This window comes from Entelurus aequoreus, linkage group LG06, assembly GCF_033978785.1.
Source record: "Entelurus aequoreus isolate RoL-2023_Sb linkage group LG06, RoL_Eaeq_v1.1, whole genome shotgun sequence".
NCBI lineage: Eukaryota > Metazoa > Chordata > Actinopteri > Syngnathiformes > Syngnathidae > Entelurus > Entelurus aequoreus.
The window spans coordinates 901,001-923,840 of NC_084736.1; the positions used below are offsets into that span (position 1 = coordinate 901,001).

At 38.6% G+C, this 22,840-nt stretch overlaps 1 protein-coding gene across 4 annotated transcripts in view; it reads left to right on the plus strand.

Moving 5' to 3' along the window:
* LOC133651709 (oxysterol-binding protein-related protein 7-like) overlaps nt 1–22,840 on the plus strand; it is a 94,213-nt gene that overhangs the window by 1,920 nt on the left and 69,453 nt on the right. For 2 of the 4 annotated variants that reach the window (XM_062049746.1, XM_062049750.1), the window contains exons 1-3: nt 15,478–15,538; nt 20,431–20,588; nt 22,155–22,274. In XM_062049746.1, the coding sequence (XP_061905730.1) occupies nt 20,451–20,588; nt 22,155–22,274 (258 nt within the window). In that variant the 5' untranslated portion in view covers nt 15,478–15,538; nt 20,431–20,450. Of the gene's footprint in view, nt 1–15,477; nt 15,539–20,430; nt 20,589–22,154; nt 22,275–22,840 lie in introns of those variants that run through there. The other 2 variants (XM_062049747.1, XM_062049749.1) reach the window with 1 other exon arrangement.

Sequence of the window (22,840 nt, forward strand, 5' to 3'; positions counted from 1 at the left end):
CTCTGTATTTGAACGGCAAATGTGAAAAAAAAAAAAAAAAAAAATCTAAAACTGGTGAAGTTAAATGAAAAATAACTTTAGTATAATCACTGAATACATATAAAAATTATTATTATTTTTTTTTCTTTTTACATTTTTTTTCTTTCCATGATGGCAGGTGAGGCCCCGCCTCCCCTGCCTCTACTGACTGCACGTCACTGGTAGGCTCTCTATAGTGCCTCTGTAGAATGTGGTGAGAATGGGGGGAGGGAGCTGTGCTCTTTTTATCCCACGCAAAAAGTGCATGCGCTGCTGAGCTCTTTTTACACGAGTATGGTCCCTACATGTGTAGGGACCAGGTCATATTGTCAGTTATCTGCATCCCCAGGAACTTGGTGCTGCTTACCATGTCCACTGCTGTGCCGTTGATGAAGAGTGGAGTGTGGCTGAACTGGTGCCTCCTGAAGTCGACGATGATCTCCTTGGTCTTGTCGACGTTCAGGTTGTTGGTTCTGCACCAGTCAACCAGATGTTTCACCTCCTCCCTGTAGTCCATGTCGTTGTTGTCACGGATGAGGCCCACTATTGTTGTCATCCGCATACTTCACAATGTGGTTAGTAGTGGACCTAGCGCAGCAGTCATGGGTCATCAACGTAAACAGCAATGGACTCAGGATGCAGCCCTGGGGGGAGCCGGTGCTCTGGGAGATGGCACTGGAGGTGTTGTTGCCCACTCTCACAGAGTGGGGTCTGTCTGAGGAAGTCAAGCAACCAGTTGCACAGGGGGGTACTGAATCCAAGGGGGGCCAGTTTGCTCACCAAGTGCTGCGGGATGATGGTGTTGAACGCCGAGCTGAAGTCCAGAAACAACATCCGCACGTGTGTCCTTTCCTTCCAGATGTTCTAAGCTCAGGTGGAGTGCAGAGGAGATGGCGTCCTCTGTGGAGCGGTTAGGGTGATAAGCAAACTGGTATGGGTCGAATGTGGAGGGAAGTCTGGAGACAATGCATTCCTTTACCAGCCTCTCCAAGCACTTCATTATGATGGGGGTGAGTGCCACGGGGCGATAATCATTGAGGGAGGAGATTGTGGGTTTTTTAGGCACTGGAATAATTGTGGCCATCATAAAACATGATGGTACCACAGCCTGGGTCAGCGAGGTGTTGAAGATGTCTGTGAGAACCCCAGCCAGCTGGTCTGCACATCCCTTAAGCACCCTGCCCGTAATGTCATCAGGTCCTGCTGTTTTCCAGGGGTTCACTCTCCTCAGGGTTTTCCGGACATCCGCTGTGTCCAGGTTGAGCGGCTGCTCATCGGGGGGAGGGATGGATTTAGTGCCTCAAACCTTGCAAAGTGGTTGTTTAGGTCGTTAAGGAAGCTGATGTTTTCACAGGGACGGGGGGCAGCTTTATAGTCATGTATGCCCTGCCACATTCGTCTAGTGTTTGTGGGGTTCTCGAAGAAGTCCTGCACTTTCTGACAGTGAGCACGCTTTGTAACCCTAACGGCACGGTTCAGGTTAGCTCTGGCTGTTTTAAGTGCTACCATGTCGCCAGATTTAAAAGCGTTGTTTCGAGCCTTCAGCATTGCACGTACCTCATAGTTCATCCAGGGTTTTTCGTTGGCCCGTGTGGGGATGTTCTTGATCACACGAACATCCTCCATGCACTTCTGAATGTATGCGGACACAGACTCTGCATACTCGTCCACACATGTGTGATTATTGTTGGTGGCGACTGCCTTGAACATGTCACAGTCTGTGATTTCGAAGCAGTCTTGTAATGCTTCCATTGCTCCCTCTGGCCAGGTCCTCACCTGCTTCACTGTAGCTTGCTTTCTGATCAGCAGGGGCTTGTATGCAGGAATTAGCATCACAGATAGATGGCCTGAGGAGCCGAGGTGTTTGCTTGCTTAAAGTCCTGTGCCACGTTGAAAACTCCCTCTGGATGTGTAGATTGCAGTTCATTGATAGGGCTGTACAAAGCATTCAAGGCTTGTTTGATGTTAGCACTGGGAGGAATGTACACTGCTGTGAAGATCATAGCACTGAATTCCCGGTGTAAATAAAATGGCCTGCATTTCATAGTCTCATGTCACTGCTCTCCCAATGTAGAACTATTAACTATCTTCTCATTCTTGCACCAGTTGTTGTTGATGTATATGCAAATACCGCCGCCTCGGGATTTACCAGTGAGAGTGCTGCTCCTGTCCGACCGAAACATTGTTAGCCCCTCGATGCTAACTGCCTCGTCCGGATTGGATGGTTTCAGCCACGTTTCTGTGAGAAATATGGCGCAGCAGTCCCTCATCTCCCGTCTTGCATTTAAATCCAGCTTCAGGTAGTGCAGTTTGTTCTCCAGGGACCGGACATTTGAAAGCAGGATGGAAGGAAGCGGCGTTCTGTGAGGATTGCCTTCTAGCTTTGTTGTTAGCCCTGCTCGGCATCCCCGTTTCTGCTTCCGATCACACCGCTTACCTCCGTTGACGGTCCCCGCTGGTACTTGGCTCCGCTGCTTCACAGGCCGCTGGATGTAGCCGGCGTAGTATTCCCATGCTACCGATGAGATCCAGTGTATACGCATCTTTTGGTCTAAAACTGTTTGATTTATTTACATCTAAAATTGTCTGGCGGTCGTATGTTACAATGGAGTGACTTCGCTGAAAGTTAACTTTGAAATTTACAGAATTTACCGATATATATTTGCCAAAAAAGTTTTATTACTACCACGAGCCTCTGCAGCCGAGCAGGGTGCCGCCATCTTGAGACACTAAATTAAACTAAACTAAACTAAACTAAACTAAAGAGTGTAATGTTGTGACATCACCACTAAACATGACTTTTAGTGTCATTCCCACACATTGTGTCTTTAGTGGACCAGCCAGTCCACTGAACATTAGACTTTGGTTTCACTCCCCCATGGTGTGTCTTTAGTGGACCAGCCAGTCCACTGAACATCAGACTTTAGTTTCAGGCACACGTGGTGTGTCTTTAGTGGACCAACCAGTCCACTGAACATTAGACTTTGGTTTCACTCCCCCATGGTGTGTCTTTAGTGGACCAGCCAGTCCACTGAACATCAGACTTTAGTTTCAGGCACACGTGGTGTGTCTTTAGTGGACCACCCAGTCCACTGATCAGACTTTAGTTTCAGTGCCACATGGTGTCTTAAGTGGACCAGCCAGTCCACTGATCAGACTTTAGTTTCAGTCCCACATGGTGTGTCTTTAGTGGACCAGCCAGTCCACATTCTTCACACAACTGCGTGCCAACAAAAAGATCATGCAACAACTTGATGACATCTAAACAAGTACAAGTAGTACTTGAAGTAGATGAATAGTGTAGTATTGCAGTATTATTCACCAACATATTGAAGTAGTATTGTAGTATTATTCACCAAAATATTGAAGTAGTATTGCAGTATTATTCACCAACATATTGAAGTAGTATTGTAGTATTATTCACCAACATATTGCAGTAGTATTCACCAACATATTGAAGTAGTATTGCAGTATTATTCACCAACATATTGAAGTAGTATTGCAGTATTATTCACCAACATATTGAAGTAATATTGCCGCATTATTCACCAATATATTAAAGTAGTATTGCAGTATTATTCACCAACATATTGAAGTAGTATTGCAGTATTATTCATCAACATATTGAAGTAGTGTTGCAGTATTATTCACCAACATATGGCAGTAGTTTTTCAGTATTATTCACCAACATATGGAGGTAGTATTGCAGTATTACTCACCAACATATTGAAGTAGTATTGTAGTATTATTCACCAACATATTGCAGTAGTATTCACCAACATATTGAAGTAGTATTGTAGTATTGCAGTATTATTCACCAACATATTGAAGTAATATTGCCGCATTATTCACCACCATATTAAAGTAGTATTGCAGTATTATTCATCAACATATTGTAGTGTTGCAGTATTATTCATCAACATATTGAAGTAGTGTTGCAGTATTATTCACCAACATATGGAAGTAGTTTTGCAGTATTATTCACCAACATATGGAAGTAGTATTGCAGTATTATTCACCAACATATTGAATTAGTATTGTAGTATTATTCACCAACATATTGAAGTAGTGTTGCAGTATTATTCACCAACATATTGAAGTAGTGTTGCAGTATAATTCACCAACATATTGAAGTAGTGTTGCAGTATTATTCACCAACATATTGAAGTAGTGTTGCAGTATTATTCACCAACATATTGAAGTAGTATACTGGCTCACCTGCACTGGCTTCCTGTGCACTTAAGATGTGACTTTAAGGTTTTACTACTTACGTATAAAATACTACACGGTCTAGCTGCAGCCTATCTTGCCGATTGTATTGTACCATATGTCCCGGCAAGAAATCTGCGTTCAAAGAACTCCGGCTTATTAGTGATTCCCAGAGCCCAAAAAAAGTCTGCGGGCTACAGAGCGTTTTCTGTTCGGGCCCCAGTACTATGGAATGCCCTCCCGGTAACAGTTAGAGATGCTACCTCAGTAGAAGCATTTAAGTCCCATCTTAAAACTCATTTGTATACTCTAGCTTTTAAATAGACCCCCCTTTTTTAGACCAGTTGATCTGCCGTTTTCTTTTCTCGTCTGCCCCCTCGCTGGGTTATTTCGGCTCCGGTGACCATGGATGAGGTGCTGGCTGTCCAGAGTTGAGACCCGGGGTGGACCACTCGCCTGTGCATCGGTTGGGGACGTCTCTGCGCTACTGACCTGTCTCCGCTCGGGATGGTCTCCTGCTGGCCCCACTATGGACTGGACTCTCACTGTTATGTTGGATCCACTAGGGACTGTACTTAGAGGGGGGGTTACCCACATATGCGATCCTCCCCAAGGTTTCTCATAGTCATTCACATCGACGTCCCTCGTGTGGGCTCTGCGCCGAGGATGTCGTTTTGGCTTGTGCAGCCCTTTGAGACTTTTTTGATTTAGGGCTATATAAATAAACATTGATTGATTGATTGATTGATATTGTAGTATTATTCACCAACATATTGCAGTAGTATTCACCAACATATTGAAGTAGTATTGCAGTAGTATTCACCAACATATTGAAGTAGTATTGCAGTAGTATTCACCAACATATTGAAGTAGTATTGCAGTATTATTCACCAACATATTGAAGTAGTATTGTAGTATTGCTGTATTATTCGCCAAAATATTGAAGTAATATTGCCACATTATTCACCAACATATTGAAGTAGTATTGCAGTATTATTCAACAACATATTGAAGTAGTATTGCAGTATTATTCACCAACATATTGTAGTGTTGCAGTATTATTCACCAACATATGGAAGTAGTTTTGCAGTATTATTCACCAACATATTGAAGTAGTATTGTAGTACTATTCACCAACATATTGTAGCATTGTAGTATTATTCACCAACATATTGAAGTAGTGTTGCAGTATTATTCACCAACATATTGAAGTAGTGTTGCAGTATTATTCACCAACATATTGAAGTAGTGTTGCAGTATTATTCACCAACATATTGAAGTAGTGTTGCAGTATTATTCACCAACATATTGTAGTATTGCATTAATATTCACCAACATATTGAAGTAGTGTTGCAGTATTATTCACCAACATATTGAAGTAGTATTGCAGTTTTATTCACCAACATATTGAAGTAGTGTTGCAGTTTTATTCACCAACATATTGAAGTAGTGTTGCAGTATTATTCACCAACATATTGTGGTGTTGCAGTATTATTCACCAACATACTGTAGTGTAGCAGTATTATTCACCAACATATTGAAGTATTGATGCAGTATTATTCACCAACATATTGTAGTATTGCAGTATTATTCACCAACATATTGAAGTAGTATTGCAGTATTATTCACCAACATATTGAAGTATTGTTGCAGTATTATTCACCAACATATTGAAGTAGTGTTGCAGTATTATTCACCAACATATTGAAGTAGTGATGCAGTATTATTCACCAATATATTGTGGTGTTGCAGTAATATACACCAACATATTGAATTAGTGTTGCAGTATTATTCACCAACATATTGTAGTATTGCAGTATTATTCACCAACATATTGTAGTATTGCAGTATTATTCACCAACACATTGAAGTATTGTTGCAGTATTATTCACCAACATATTGAAGTAGTGTTGCAGTATTATTCACCAACATATTGAAGTACTGATGCAGTATTATTCACCAATATATTGTGGTGTTGCAGTAATATACACCAACATATTGAATTAGTGTTGCAGTATTATTCACCAACATATTGTAGTGTTGCAGTATTATTAACCAACATATTGAAGTAGTATTGCAGTATTATTCACCAACATATTGAAGTAGTGTTGCAGTATTATTCACCAACTAATTGAAGTATTATATACCAACATATTGAAGTAGTGTTGCAGTATTATTCACCAACCTATTGTAGTATTGCAGTATTATTCACCAACATATTGAAGTAGTATTGCAGTATTATTCACCAACATATTGTAGTGTTGCAGTATTATCCACCAACATATTGAAGTAGTGTTGCAGTATTATTCACCAACATATTGTAGTGTTGCAGTATTATTCACCAACATATTGAAGCAGTATTGCAGTATTATTCACCAACATTTTGAAGTAGTATTGCAGTATTCACCAACATATTGAAGTAGTATTGCATTATTATTCACCAACATATTGAAGTAGTATTGCAGTATTATTCACCAACATATTGAAGTAGTATTGCAGTATTATTCACCAACATATTGAAGTAGTGTTGCAGTATTATCTACCAACATATTGAAGTAGTGTTGCAGTATTATTCACCAACATATTGTAGTAGTATTCACCAACATATTGAAGTAGTATTGCAGTGTTATTCACCAACATATTGAAGTAGTGTTGCAGTATTATTCACCAACATATTGAAGTAGTGATGCAGTATTATTCACCAACATATTGTGGTGTTGCAGTATTATACACCAACATATTGAAGTAGTGTTGCAGTATTATTCACCAACATATTGAAGTAGTGATGCAGTATTATTCACCAACATATTGTGGTGTTGCAGTATTATACACCAACATATTGAATTAGTGTTGCAGTATTATTCACCAACATATTGTAGTGTTGCAGTATTAATCACCAACATATTGTAGTGTTGCAGTATTATTCACCAACATATTAAAGCAGTATTGCATTATTATTCACCAACATATTGAAGTAATATTGCAGTATTATTCACCAACATATTGTAGTATTGCAGTATTATTCAACAACATATTGAAGTAGTATTGCAGTACTATTCACCAACACATTGAAGTAGTGTTGCAGTATTATCCACCAACATATTGAAGTAGTGTTGCAGTATTATTCACCAACATATTGTAGTGTTGCAGTATTATTCACCAACATATTGAAGCAGTATTGCAGTATTATTCACCAACATATTGAAGTAGTATTGCAGTATTATACACCAACATATTCAAGTGGTATTGCATTATTCACCAACATATTGAAGTAGTATTGCAGTATTATTCACCAACACATTGAAGTAGTATTGCAGTATTATTCACCAACACATTGAAGTAGTATTGCAGTATTATTCACCAACATATTGTAGTGTTGCAGTATTATTCACCAACATATTGAAGTAGTATTGCAGTTTTATTCACCAACATATTGAAGTAGTATTGCAGTTTTATTCACCAACATATTGAAGTAGTGTTGCAGTATTATTCACCAACATATTGAAGTAGTGTTGCAGTATTATTCACCAACATATTGAAGTAGTATTGCAGTATTATTCACCAACATATTGAAGTAGTGTTGCAGTATTATTCACCAACATATTGAATTAGTGTTGCAGTATTATTCACCAACATATTGAATTAGTGTTGCAGTATTATTCACCAACATATTGAAGTAGTATTGCAGTATTATTCACCAACATATTGAAGTAGTATTGCAGTATTATTCACCAACATTTTGTAGTGTTGCAGTATTATTCCCCAACATATTGTAGTGTTGCAGTATTATTCACCAACATATTGAAGTAGTGATGCAGTATTATTCACCAACATATTGTGGTGTTGCAGTATTATACACCAACATATTGTAGTGTTGCAGTATTATTCACCAACATATTGTAGTGTTGCAGTATTATTCACCAACATATTGAAGCAGTATTGCATTATTATTCACCAACATATTGAAGTAATATTGCAGTATTATTCACCAACATATTGTAGTATTGCAGTATTATTCACCAACATATTGAAGTAGTATTGCAGTATTATTCACCAACACATTGAAGTAGTGTTGCAGTATTATCCACCAACATATTGAAGTAGTGTTGCAGTATTATTCACCAACATATTGTAGTGTTGCAGTATTATTCACCAACATATTGAAGCAGTATTGCAGTATTATTCACCAACATATTGAAGTTGTATTGCATTATTCACCAACATATTGAAGTGGTATTGCAGTATTATTCACCAACATATTGAAGTAGTATTGCAGTATTATTCACCAACATATTGAAGTAGTGTTGCAGTATTATTCACCATCATATTGAAGTAGTATTGCAGTATTATTCACCAACATATTGAAGTAGTGTTGCAGTATTATACACCAACATGTTGAATTAGTGTTGCAGTATTATTCACCAACATATTGAAGTAGTATTGCAGTATTATTCACCAACATATTGCAGTATTATTCACCAACATTGTAGTATTGCAGTGTTATTCACAAACATATTGTGGTGTTGCAGTATTATTCACCAACATATTGAATTAGTGTTGCAGTATTATTCACCAACATATTGTAGTGTTGCAGTATTATTCACCAACATATTGAAGCAGTATTGCAGTATTATTCACCAACATATTGAAGTGGTATTGCATTATTCACCAACATATTGAAGTGGTATTGCAGTATTATTCACCAACATATTGAAGTAGTATTGCAGTATTATTCACCAACATATTGAAGTAGTGTTGCAGTATTATTCACCAACATATTGTAGTGTTGCAGTATTATTCACCAACATATTGAAGTAGTATTGCAGTTTTATTCACCAACTTATTGAAGTAGTGTTGCAGTATTATTCACCAATATATTGAAGTAGTATTGCAGTATTATTCACCAACATATAGAAGTAGTGTTGCAGTATTATTCACCAACATATTGAAGTAGTGTTGCAGTATTATTCACCAACATATTGAAGTAGTATTGCAGTATTATTCACCAACATATTGAAGTAGTGTTGCAGTATTATTCACCAACATATTGAAGTAGTATTGCAGTATTATTCACCAACATATTTAAGTGTTGCAGTATTATCCACAACATATTGAAGTAGTGTTGCAGTATTATTCACCAACATATTGAAGTAGTATTGTAGTATTATTCACCAACATATTGAAGTAGTGTTGCAGTATTATACACCAACATGTTGAATTAGTGTTGCAGTATTATTCACCAACATATCGAAGTAGTATTGCAGTATTATTCACCAACATATTGCAGTATTATTCACCAACATTGTAGTATTGCAGTGTTATTCACAAACATATTGTGGTGTTGCAGTATTATTCACCAACATATTGAATTAGTGTTGCAGTATTATTCACCAACATATTGTAGTGTTGCAGTATTATTTACCAACATATTGAAGTAGTATTGCAGTATTATTCACCAACATATTGAAGCAGTATTGCATTATTATTCACCAACATATTGAAGTAATATTGCAGTATTATTCACCAACATATCAATCAATCAATCAATGTTTATTTATATAGCCCTAAATCACAAGTGTCTCAAAGGGCTGTACAAGCCACAACGACATCCTCGGTACAGAGCCCACATACGGGCAAGGAAAAACTCACCCCAGTGGGACGTCGGTGAATGACTATGAGAATCCTTGGAGAGGACCGCATATGTGGGTAACCCCCCCCCCCCCCCCTCTATTGTAGTATTGCAGTATTATTCACCAACATATTGAAGTAGTGTTGCAGTATTATTCACCAACATATTGAAGTAGTATTGCAGTATTATTCACCAACATATTTAAGTGTTGCAGTATTATCCACAACATATTGAAGTAGTGTTGCAGTATTATTCACCAACATATTGAAGTAGTATTGTAGTATTATTCACCAACATATTGAAGTAGTGTTGCAGTATTATACACCAACATGTTGAATTAGTGTTGCAGTATTATTCACCAACATATCGAAGTAGTATTGCAGTATTATTCACCAACATATTGCAGTATTATTCACCAACATTGTAGTATTGCAGTGTTATTCACAAACATATTGTGGTGTTGCAGTATTATTCACCAACATATTGAATTAGTGTTGCAGTATTATTCACCAACATATTGTAGTGTTGCAGTATTATTTACCAACATATTGAAGTAGTATTGCAGTATTATTCACCAACATATTGAAGCAGTATTGCATTATTATTCACCAACATATTGAAGTAATATTGCAGTATTATTCACCAACATATCAATCAATCAATCAATGTTTATTTATATAGCCCTAAATCACAAGTGTCTCAAAGGGCTGTACAAGCCACAACGACATCCTCGGTACAGAGCCCACATACGGGCAAGGAAAAACTCACCCCAGTGGGACGTCGGTGAATGACTATGAGAATCCTTGGAGAGGACCGCATATGTGGGTAACCCCCCCCCCCTCTATTGTAGTATTGCAGTATTATTCACCAACATAATGAAGTAGTATTGCAGTATTATTCACCAACATATTGAAGTAGTGTTGCAGTATTATTCACCAACATATTGTAGTATTGCAGTATTATTCACCAACATAATGAAGTAGTATTGCAGTATTATCCACCAACATATTGAAGTAGTGTTGCAGTATTATTCACCAACATATTGTAGTGTTGCAGTATTATTCACCAACATATTGAAGCAGTATTGCAGTATTATTCACCAACATATTGAAGTAGTATTGCAGTTTTATTCACCAACATATTGAAGTAGTGTTGCAGTATTATTCACCAATATATTGAAGTAGTATTGCAGTATTGTTCACCAACATATTGTAGTATTGCAGTATTATTCACCAACATATTGACGTAGTGTTGCAGTATCATTCACCAACATATTGAAGTAGTGTTGCAGTATTATTCACCAACATATTGAAGTAATATTGCAGTATTATTCACCAACATATTGAAGTAGTGTTGCAGTATTATTCACCAACATATTGTGGTGTTGCAGTATTATTCACCAACATATTGAATTAGTGTTGCAGTATTATTCAGCAACATATTGAAGTAGTATTGCAGTATTATTCACCAACATATTGAAGTAGTATTGCAGTATTATTCACCAACATATTGAAGTAGTATTGCAGTATTATTCACCAACATATTGAAGTAGTGTTGCAGTATTATACACCAACATGTTGAATTAGTTTTGCAGTATTATTCACCAACATATTGTAGTATTGCAGTATTATTCACCAACATATTGCAGTATTATTCACCAACATTGTAGTATTGCAGTGTTATTCACAAACATATTGTGGTGTTGCAGTATTATTCACCAACATATTGAATTAGTGTTGCAGTATTATTCATCAACATATTGTAGTATTGCAGTATTATTCACCAACATATTGAAGTAGTATTGCGGTATTATTCACCAATATATTGAAGTAGTGTTGCAGTATTATTCACCAACATATTGAAGTAGTGTTGCAGTATTATCCACCAACATATTGAAGTAGTGTTGCAGTATTATTCACCAACATATTGTAGTGTTGCAATATTATTCACCAACATATTGAAGCAGTATCGCAGTATTATTCACCAACATTTTGTAGTATTGCAGTATTATTTACCAACATATTGAAGCAGTATTGCAGTATTATCCACCAACATATTGAAGTAGTGTTGCAGTATTATCCACCAACATATTGTAGTGTTGCAGTATTATTCACCAACATATTGTAGTGTTGCAGTATTGTTCACCAACATATTGAAGCAGTATTGCAGTATTATTCACCAACATATTGAAGTAGTATTGCAGTATTATTCACCAACATATTGAAGTAGTATTGCAGTATTATTCACCAACACATTGAAGTAGTATTGCAGTATTTTTCACCAACATATTGAAGTAGTATTGCAGTATTTTTCACCCACATATTGAAGTAGTATTGCAGTATTATTCACCCACATATTGAAGTAGTATTGCAGTATTATTCACCAACCTATTGAAGTAGTATTGCAGTATTATTCACCAACATATTGCAGTAGTATTCACCAACATATTGAAGTAGTATTGCAGTATTATTCACCAACATATTGAAGTAGTATTGCAGTATTATTCACCAACATATTGCAGTAGTATTCACCAACATATTGAAGTAGCATTGCAGTATTATTCACCAACATATTGAAGTAGTGTTGCAGTATTATTCACCAACATATTGAAGTAGTATTGCAGTATTATTCATATTGACAATTCTATTGATGACATCACAACTAAAGTTAATTTGTCAAATGATCAACGCCTCAAATCTTTCCTGTTTATGAACATGTTTACTTCTCACATTTATAAATATATAAAGTTCATGGACATGTTTACTTCTCACATTTATAAAGTTAATGAACATGTTTACATTATAAATGTTTTATTTACATTCATAAATCAACTCTAAATGCTAAAATTTCACCTAAAACCTGAAGATTCAAAATTTGTCAGTATGAATGTTGTCACTATAAACGTGTCCCATACACTTCTTTTTACTTACGATATCAATGATGCAGCCAAGAGTATTGTCCGATACACTTAATGATGTGATATCAGCAGGAATGATACAAAAATGTGTTACCTAGTGGTCACAATGATTCATGAAATTAAGCTCATGTTGCAGTAAATTGAATGATGCGGACACGTTTGTTACTGGATACATTCTAATCTGCCTTGGAGACTTTATGTGTAAGTAATACTGTAACTATAATGCTTTGTTTATATTGACGCATGTCACCTTTTATTGTTCAAAGATTATAACCTATGTCTAGTTTGTTTGCGCTGAGCTGTTGTGTATCTGCTAGCTCCGAGTAGCCTAGCATGTTTACCTTTTGTATATGACTTTAGTAAAATAAAATAAATGGTGTGTTTTTTGGAGGACATTTAGATGTTAACTGTCTGTCATCTTTGTACACACTCTGCTTGTATCGCACATTATATCACACACAAACTATCTTTAGGACTGCTTGTATCGCACATGATATCACACACGAGTAAACACTCTGCTTGTATCGCACATGATATCCCACACTTGTAAACTCTCTGCTTGTATTGCACATATTACACACTAGTAAACACTGCTTGTATCGCACATGATATCACACACAAGTAAACACTCTGCTTGTATCGCACATGATATCACGCACAAGTAAACACTCTGCTTGTATCACACGCAAGTAAACACTGTGCTTGTATCACACACAAGTAAACACTCTGCTTGTATCGCACATGATATCACACACTAGTAAACACTCTGCATCACACATGATATCACACACAAGTAAACACTCTGCTTGTATCGCACATGATATCACACACTAGTAAACACTCTGCATCACACATGATATCCCACACAAGTAAACACTCTGCTTGTATCGCACATGATATCACACACAAGTAAACACGCTACAGGACTGCTTGTATCGCACATGATATCACACACAAGTAAACACTCTGCTTGTATCACACATATTACACATTAGTAAACACTCTGCTTGTATCACTCATGATATTACACACAAGTAAACACTCTGCATCGCACATGATATCACACACAAGTAAACACACTGCGTGTATCACACATGATATCACACATAAGCAAACAAGCTACAGGACTGCTTGTATCACAAATGATATCGCACACAACTAAACACGCTACAGGACTGCTTGTATTGCACATGATGTTACACACAAGTAAACACGCTACGGGACTGCTTGTATTGCACATGATATCACACACAAGTAAACACACTACAGGACTGCTTGTATTGCACATGATATCACACACAAGTAAACGCTCTTTAGGACTGCTTGTATCGCACATGATACCATACACAAGTAAACACGCTACAGGACTGCTTGTATCGCACATGATATCACCCACACGTAAACACGCTACAGCATTGGTCCGCAACCACCGGTACCGGTCCGTGGATCGATTGGCACAAGAAAAAAAATATATATATATTTTAAATTTATTTATTAAATCAACATAAAAAACACAAGATACACTTACAATTAGTGCACCAACCCAAAAAACCTCCCTCCCCCATTTACACTCATTCACACTCATTCGCACAAAAGGGTTGTTTCTTTCTGTTATTAATATTAGCCACTTGGCTAATGTCATCGTTAGCATTAGCTAACTGACTAATGTTAGCATTAGCTAACCGGTTAAAGTTAGCATTAGCTAATGTAAGCATTAGCGAGCTGATAAGGTTAGCATTAGCTAATGTAAACATTAGCTAACTGGCCAATGTTAGCATTAGCTAAAGTAAGCATTAGTTAAATGGCTAATGTTAGCATTAGCTAATGCAAAAAGTAGCTAACTGGCTAAAGTTAGCATTAGCTAATTGGTTAATGTTAGCTTTAGCTAATGTAAGGTTTATTTAAATGGATAATGTTAGCATTAGCTAAATGTTAATGTTAGCATTAGGTAATGTAAACAGTTAAAGGGCTAACATTAGCATTAGCTAATCTAGACATTAGCTAACTAGTATTTAGCAAATGTAAACATTAGATAATGCTAATGTTAGCATTAGCTAATGTAAACATTAGCTAACTGACTAAAGTTAAGTAACTGGCCAATGTTAGCCAGTTAGCTAATTAGCTAACTGTTATTGTTAGCTGATGCTAACATTAACTAATGCTATCTGATTAATGTTAGCATTAGCTAATGTTAGCATCTGTTAACGGATTAATGTTAGCATTAGCTAATGTTGTAGCAATATTTAATGTTAGCTTTAGATAAATGGCTAATGTTAGCATTACCTTTGGCTAACAGTAGCATCAGCTAACTGGATAACAACAACATTAGCTAAAGTTAGCGTTAGCTGACTGGCTATCATTAGCATTATCTAACTGGTTATTGTTAGCATTAGCTGTGAGAAAATGTTTTTCCAGTATTCAGTAAATAAATAAAAGTAAATAAGAGTGACTTAGTGTTTTAAGCAACTTAGTCTTTGGTATTGTAATACTTTAAGTACTTCTAGAGTACAATGTTGATGTATTCTGTGTACTTTGTGTACTTTGTGTATTTCTGTAATGAAGGGATGTTCACCTTCTGACAAACTTGCTGTTTTCCTACATAGTCGTTATTCCCGTTTAGTCGTCATGGTGACGGAGCCTGTTCTCTTGGCCCCGCCCACATACCTGCTGGAACACTCACCTGTCTTGACAGGACTCATGTGTGTCTTAGTTTTGGGCCAGAAGAGAGTTTAAGGAGGTTTAACACGGCAGGAAGAACTTCTCAGGTGTGTTCTTGTCTCCTACTTCCTCATAATTATTATCACTTTCATTAAGTACTTTGACTGAAGTATTACTTCAAATACTCGGTCAAAGTTCCCACAGGGACGCTACAAGAGGGCCAATACTGCAGTTTTAAAGACAGCACTTATTTGTGTATTTTGTACTTGTACTCATCTTTTTGTACTTCTAGTACTTTGTTGTATTTGACTTATTGTAGTATTTCAGTACTTGAAATGACAGACTTTGTGACACGAGCTGCAGTTAAGCTAGTAGCAATGTTAGCATGTCATATGTTAGCAATGTTAACATTTCATAAGATATTAGTAATGTTAGCCTGTCGGGTGGGGGTCGGCGCCTCAGGCTACTGCATCCGGACTGCGTGTCTGGAGCTCCTGGGTCCCACGGTCCATCCCTTCCGGGTGCCCGTCTTGGTTGGGGCCTGCTGGGTCTGGTCCCTGCGTCTACTGTGGTAGTTTGGTGCTGCAGGGTATTCCGAGGTGCTGCGAGTCGGCCAGTTGTTGGGGTAGCGACCTTGTGTGTCAGCATGTCTGTGATCTTCTTTTAATTCTTTTTTTTTTTTTTTTTTTTTAAATAGATTTCATTATTTATTTATTCTTATTTTTTAATGTATTTTATTAATATTATTATTATTTATTTATTTATTTATTTATTTCCCCTACCTCAGGGGGGGACTCGGCGGGGCGGTTGCTGGTTGTTCCATCTCCATCGTTGGGGTCCCTGCGGGTGGGGTGGGTGGGTCCCGTGGCCCGTGCTGGGTGGTCCTGTGGCGGCCGGCTTGGGTGGGGTGGCCGTGGGCTGGCCTCGCCGGGCTCTCCGGGGGTGGGGGGGGCTCATGGGGGCCCAGTTGCCGGTGGGGCGGGGGCGGTCTTCCCGTCCGGTTGCGGGGGGTCTCCGGGCCCCTCGGGCGGGGCGTCCCGCCTTTCTGTCCGTGTGGGGTGTGGTCTCTCGCTGGCTTGGAGTCTGGCTTCCCCCTGCTTTTCTCGTGCCTTGTCCTCTGCCGGGTGCGTCTGTCTGCGGCCTGTTGCTGGCCCTTGTGGGCGGCGCGGTGGGCCAGGCTCTGGGGTTCCTGTCGCTGTCCGGCTTGGCTGCGTGGGGGCGGTGGCCCCTGGTTCCCTGAGCACCACACCTACTGTTTACGGGATGGACTTTCGGGGAGGCTGGGGCCGTACTCTGGCTCCCGCACACACTGGGAGTCAAATGTATTGTACATGCAAATTCACATATACTCGCATACATACATACAGACATACATAGGTACCTACGCTCCCACATACATATACAAATACAGTACATATTTACACACTCAAAGTTCGTACATCCACACGCACACTCATTATACAAACACACATATACACATACTGTACATATACATTCACTGTACAAACATACATATACACATACTGTACATATACACTCACTGTACAAACACACACATACACATACTGTACATATACATTCACTGTACAAACACACATACTGTACACACATACTGTACATATACATTCACTGTACAAACATACATATACACATACTGTACATATACACTCACTGTACAAACACACACATACACATACTGTACATATACATTCACTGTACAAACACACATACTGTATACACATACTGTACATATACATTCACTGTACAAACATACATATACACATACTGTACATATACATTCACTGTACAAACACACATATACACATACTGTACATATACAAGTACATATGCACACATACACTCATGCACATAATCACGTTTCATCAAACATATTAACGTTGTTGCCCTAGGGTAAACTGGGTATAACACATGGCACACTGACAAAGCTTAACCTATTTTTACTATAACAATCTACAAGGTTAATGTAGGTTGCTTCTCTTTCTTCCCCTCCATTTTTCTGCATTCTTTCGTATCTCAAGTTATCATTACGTATTTGTATTGTTGCATTTGAACAATTGTATTGTTGATAATAAAGGTAAAGTGTTGGTATTGTTTATTATCAATAGCACTATTTCTATTGGTATTCATATTGCTCCATTTTTAGCGTAATAATGCTCATTGTCATTTCTGTATTTTTTATTTTCGCTAACTGCTTATTTGCTATTACTTTTACCATCATATTTGTACATGTCGTATTTGCTGATGTTGCTCTGTTGTTGTTGTTGTTGTTTTTGTCTCTCTGTCTAATCCCCCTCTTGTCCCCACAATTCCCCCCTCTGTTTTCCTTTTTTTCTCTTTCTATCCCCTCCTGCTCCGGCCCGGCTGCACCAAATGATAATATAAATACATTTAATAAAGTCAAAATACAAATAAGGCAACAAGAGAAGTATCCTACACTTCTCTTTTGTAAAGTAAATCTGAACAGCCGATATGGGCATCTACATCAACTATATGATTTGCCTGAGAAGCTGGGCAGGACATAAAAAAAAAAAAAAAGTAATGTTAGCATGTTATATGATGTTAGCAATGCTGGCATTTGATATGATATTAGCATTTCATATATTAGTAATGTTAGCATGTCATTTGATGTCAGCTTTTCATATATTAGCATTTCATAAGATATTAGTAGTGTTAGCATGTCATATGATGTTAGTATTTCATATGCTGTTAGCAATGTTAGCATATCATATGTAAGCAATTTTAGCATATCATATATTTGCAATGTTAGCATTTCATATGATATTAGTAATGCTAGCATGTCATACGCTGTTAGTATTGTTAGCGTGTTACATGATGTTGGCAATGTTAGCTTGTTTATATGCTGTTAGCAATGTTAGCATGTCTATGCTGTTACCAATGATATCATGTCTATTTGCTGTTAGCAATGGTAGCGTGTCATATTCTGTTAGCAATGTTAGCGTGTCATATGCTGTTATCAATGTAAGCGTGTCACATTCTGTAAGCAATGTTAGCGTGTCATATTCTGGTATCAATTTTAGCGTGCCATATGATGTTAGCAATGTTAGCATGTCATATATTAGCATTGTTAGCATTTCATATGATATTAGCATTTCATATGATATTAGTAATGTTAGCATGCTATATGATGTTAGCAATGCTGGCATTTGATATGATACTAGCATTTCATATATTAGCATTTCATAAGATATTAGTAGTGTTAGCATGTCATATGATGTTAGCAATATTAGCATTTCATATGCTGTTAGCATTTCATATGCTGTTAGCAATGTTAGCATATCATGTTTTTACCAATGTTAGCATGTCATGTTAGCAATGTTAGCATGTCATATGTTAGCAATTTTAGCATATCGTATATTTGCAATGTTAACATTTCATATGATATTAGTACTGTTAGCGTGTCATATACTGTTAGTAATGCTAGCATGTCATACGCTGTTAGTATTGTTAGCGTTTTATATGCCGCTAGCAATGTTAGCGTGTTGTATGCTGTTAGCAATGTTAGCGTGTCATATATAGGGACGGCGTGGCGAAGTTGATAGAGTGGCTGTGCCAGCAATCGGAGTGTTGCTGGTTACAGGGGTTCAATTCCCACCTTCTACCTTCCTAGTCACGTCCGTTGTGTCCTTGGGCAAGACACTTCACCCTTTGCCTCTGATGGCTGCTGGTTAGCGCCTTGCATGGCAGCTCCCGCCATCAGTGTGTGAATGTGTGTGTGAATGGGTAAATGTGGAAATACTGTCAAAGCGCTTTGAGTACCTTGAAGGTAGAAAAGCGCTATACAAGTATAACCCATTTATTTATTCATCATTATATGCTGTTAGCAATGTTAGCTTGTCTATATGTTGTTAGCAATGTTAGCGTGTCATATGCTGTTAGCAATGTTAGCGTGTCATATGCTGTTAGCAATGTTAGCGTGTCATATGCTGTTAGCAATGTTAGCTTGTCTATGTGCTGTTAGCAATGTTAGCGTGTTGTATGCTGTTAATGTTAGCGTGTCTATATGCTGTTAACAATGTTAGCGTGTCTATATGCTGTTAGCAATGTTAGCTTGTCTATATGCTGTTAGCAATGTTAGCGTGTCATATGCTATTAGCAATGTTAGCGTGTCATTTGCTGTTGGCAATGTTAGCTTGTCTATATGCTGTTAGCAATGTTAGCGTGCCATATGCTGTTAGCAATGTTAACGTGTCATATGTTGTTAGCAATGTTAGCGTGTCATATGCTGCTAGCAATGTTAGCGTGTTGTATGCTGTTAATGTTAGCGTGTCTATATGCTGTTAACAATGTTAGCATGTAATATGCTGTTAGCAATGTTAGCGTGTCATATGCTGTCAGTTATGTTAGCGTGTCATATGTTGTTAGCAATGTTAGTGTGTCATATGCTGTTAGCAATGTTAGCTTGTCTATATGCTGTTAGCAATGTTAATGTGCCGTATGCTGTTAGCAATGTTAGCGTGTCGTATGCTGCTAGCAATGTTAGCGTGTCGTATGCTGTTAGCAATGTTAGCGTGTCATATGCTGTTAGCAATGTTAGCGTGTCATATGCTGTTAGCAATATTAGCGTGTCATATGCTGTTAGCAATGTTAACGTGTCATATGCTGTCAGTTATGTTAGCGTGTCATATGCTGTTAGCAATGTTAGCGTGTCATATGCTGTTAGCAATGTTAGCTTGTATATATGCTGTTAGCAATGTTAACGTGCCATATAATGTTAGCAATGTTAGCGTGTCTATATGCTGTTAGCGTGTCATATGCTGTTAGCAATGTTAGCGTGTCATATGCTGTTAGCAATGTTAGCGTGTCATATGCTGTTAGCAATGTTAGCGTGTCATATGCTGTTAGCAATGTTAGCTTGTCAGTTCTTGCTGAAAGTAAAGAAGTTTTATTTCCATCTTTTACTTTGACTTCACTGTTGAAATATTATAACTATGAATACTATTTCCTGTGTGGTTGCTAGGCAACAAGCATCATTGCATCATGGAGCCTCAGGTGTGTCCGCCATCTCTGAGGAGCACCCAGTCCAGCATCTCAGTCCTGGACCAAATTCCTGCCCAGGTCAGCAAGGCTGCACACTCCAGGAGCAGCAGTGCTGGATCCAACAGACATTCCAAGCAGGTACCAGATGTAGACCTGCACAAGACTCTCATGCTTGTAGACCTGCACAAGACTCATGGTTGTAGACCTACACAAGACTCCCATGGTTGTAGACCTACACAAGACTCCCATGGTTGTAGACCTACACAAGACTCCCATGGTTGTAGACCTACACCCGACTCCGGTGGTTGTAGACCTACACAATACTCTCATGGTTGTAGACCTACACAAGACTCCCATGGTTGTAGACCTACACCAGACTCCCATGGTTGTAGACCTACACCAGACTCCCATGGTTGTAGACCTACACCAGACTCCCATGGTTGTAGACCTACACAAGACTCCCATGGTTGTAGACCTACACAAGACTCCCATGGTTGTAGACCTACACAAGACTCCCATGGTTGTAGACTTACACTAGACTCCAATCGTTGTAGACCTACACCAGACTAGGGTGGTTGTAGACCTACATAAGATTCCAAGGGATTTTAGACCTACACAAGACTCCAAGGGTTGTAGACCTACACAAGACTCCAAGGGTTGTAGACCTACACAAGACTCCAAGGGTTGTAGACCTACACAAGACTCCAAGGGTTGTAGACCTACACAAGACTCCAAGGGTTGTAGACCTACACAAGACTCCAAAGGTTGTAGACCTACACAAGACTGGGGTGGTTGTAGACCTACACAAGACTGGGGTGGTTGGAGACCTACACAAGATTGGGGTGGTTGGAGACCTACACCAGACTGGGGTGGTTGGAGACCTACACAAGACTCCAAGGGTTGTAGACCTACACAAGACTCCAAGGGTTGTAGACCTACACAAGACTCCCATGGTTGTAGACCTACACAAGACTCCCATGGTTGTAGACCTACACCCGACTCCGGTGGTTGTAGACCTACACAAGACTTGCATGGTTGTAGACTTACACAAGACTCCAAGGGTTGTAGACCTACACAAGACTGGGGTGGTTGGAGACCTACACCAGACTGGGGTGGTTGGAGACCTACACCAGACTCCAAGGGTTGTAGACCTACACAAGACTCCAAGGGTTGTAGACCTACACAAGACTCCCATGGTTGTAGACCTACACAAGACTCCGGTGGTTGTAGACCTACACCCGATTCTCATGGTTGGAGACCTACACCAGACTGGGGTAGTTGGAGACCTACAACAGACTGGGGCGGTTGTAGACGTGTACAAGACTCTCATGGTTTCTAGCTACAAGTTCAGGCTAGCTAGCTGATGTTGTGGTCTGAGGTGCTAACTGACCTTCACTACGCCATCTGGTGGTCGTCACAGAGTTGTGTTCACACACTAAATCTAAACAATTAGTCACTTATGAATATTTTAGTACTACATGAAATATTCACTTTGTTGTACATTTTGTAAAACAATAAATCTCATTTAAAAAAATAATATTTCAAAGTAAAACATGTATAATTAATACTAAATGTTTACGATGAATACAAATACTCACAGTATTTTATTCACAATATTTTGGTCAAGAGAATAAAAAACACAAATATATTGAATAAAAAACACAAATATATTGAATGTTTTGGTGAAATATGTGTGATGTGTAGTTTCAGGACTGGGAAGTTGTGGAAGATTTCCAGAACTCTTTGGTGGACTCCAGTGTACCTGGTCTGTGTGAGGGAGTACTGATGAAGAGGAGGAAGTACCCGCTCAAAGGCTGGCACAAGGTACACACTACTGCAGTACTGCACTCATAATACTGCATAGTACTGCACTTGTGAAATTCTAGTACTGTACTCATCATACTCTAGTACTGCACTTGTCATACTCGAGTACTGCACTCGTCCTGCACTCATCATACTATAGTACTGCACTCATAATACTTGAGTACTGCACTCGTCACTCGAGTACTGCACTCGTCACTCGAGTACTGCACTCGTCACTCGAGTACTGCACTCGTCACTCGAGTACTGCACTCGTCACTCGAGTACTGCACTCGTCACTCGAGTACTGCACTCGTCACTCGAGTACTGCACTCGTCACTCGAGTACTGCACTCGTCATACTCGAGTACTGCACTCGTCATACTCGAGTACTGCACTCGTCATACTCGAGTACTGCACTCGTCAAACTCGAGTACTGCACTCGTCAAACTCGAGTACTGCACTCGTCAAACTGTAATACTGCACTCGTCAAACTGTAATACTGCACTCTTCATACTCGAGTACTGCACTCTTCAAACTATAATACTGCACTCTTCATACTCTAGTACTGCACTTGTCATACTCTAGTAC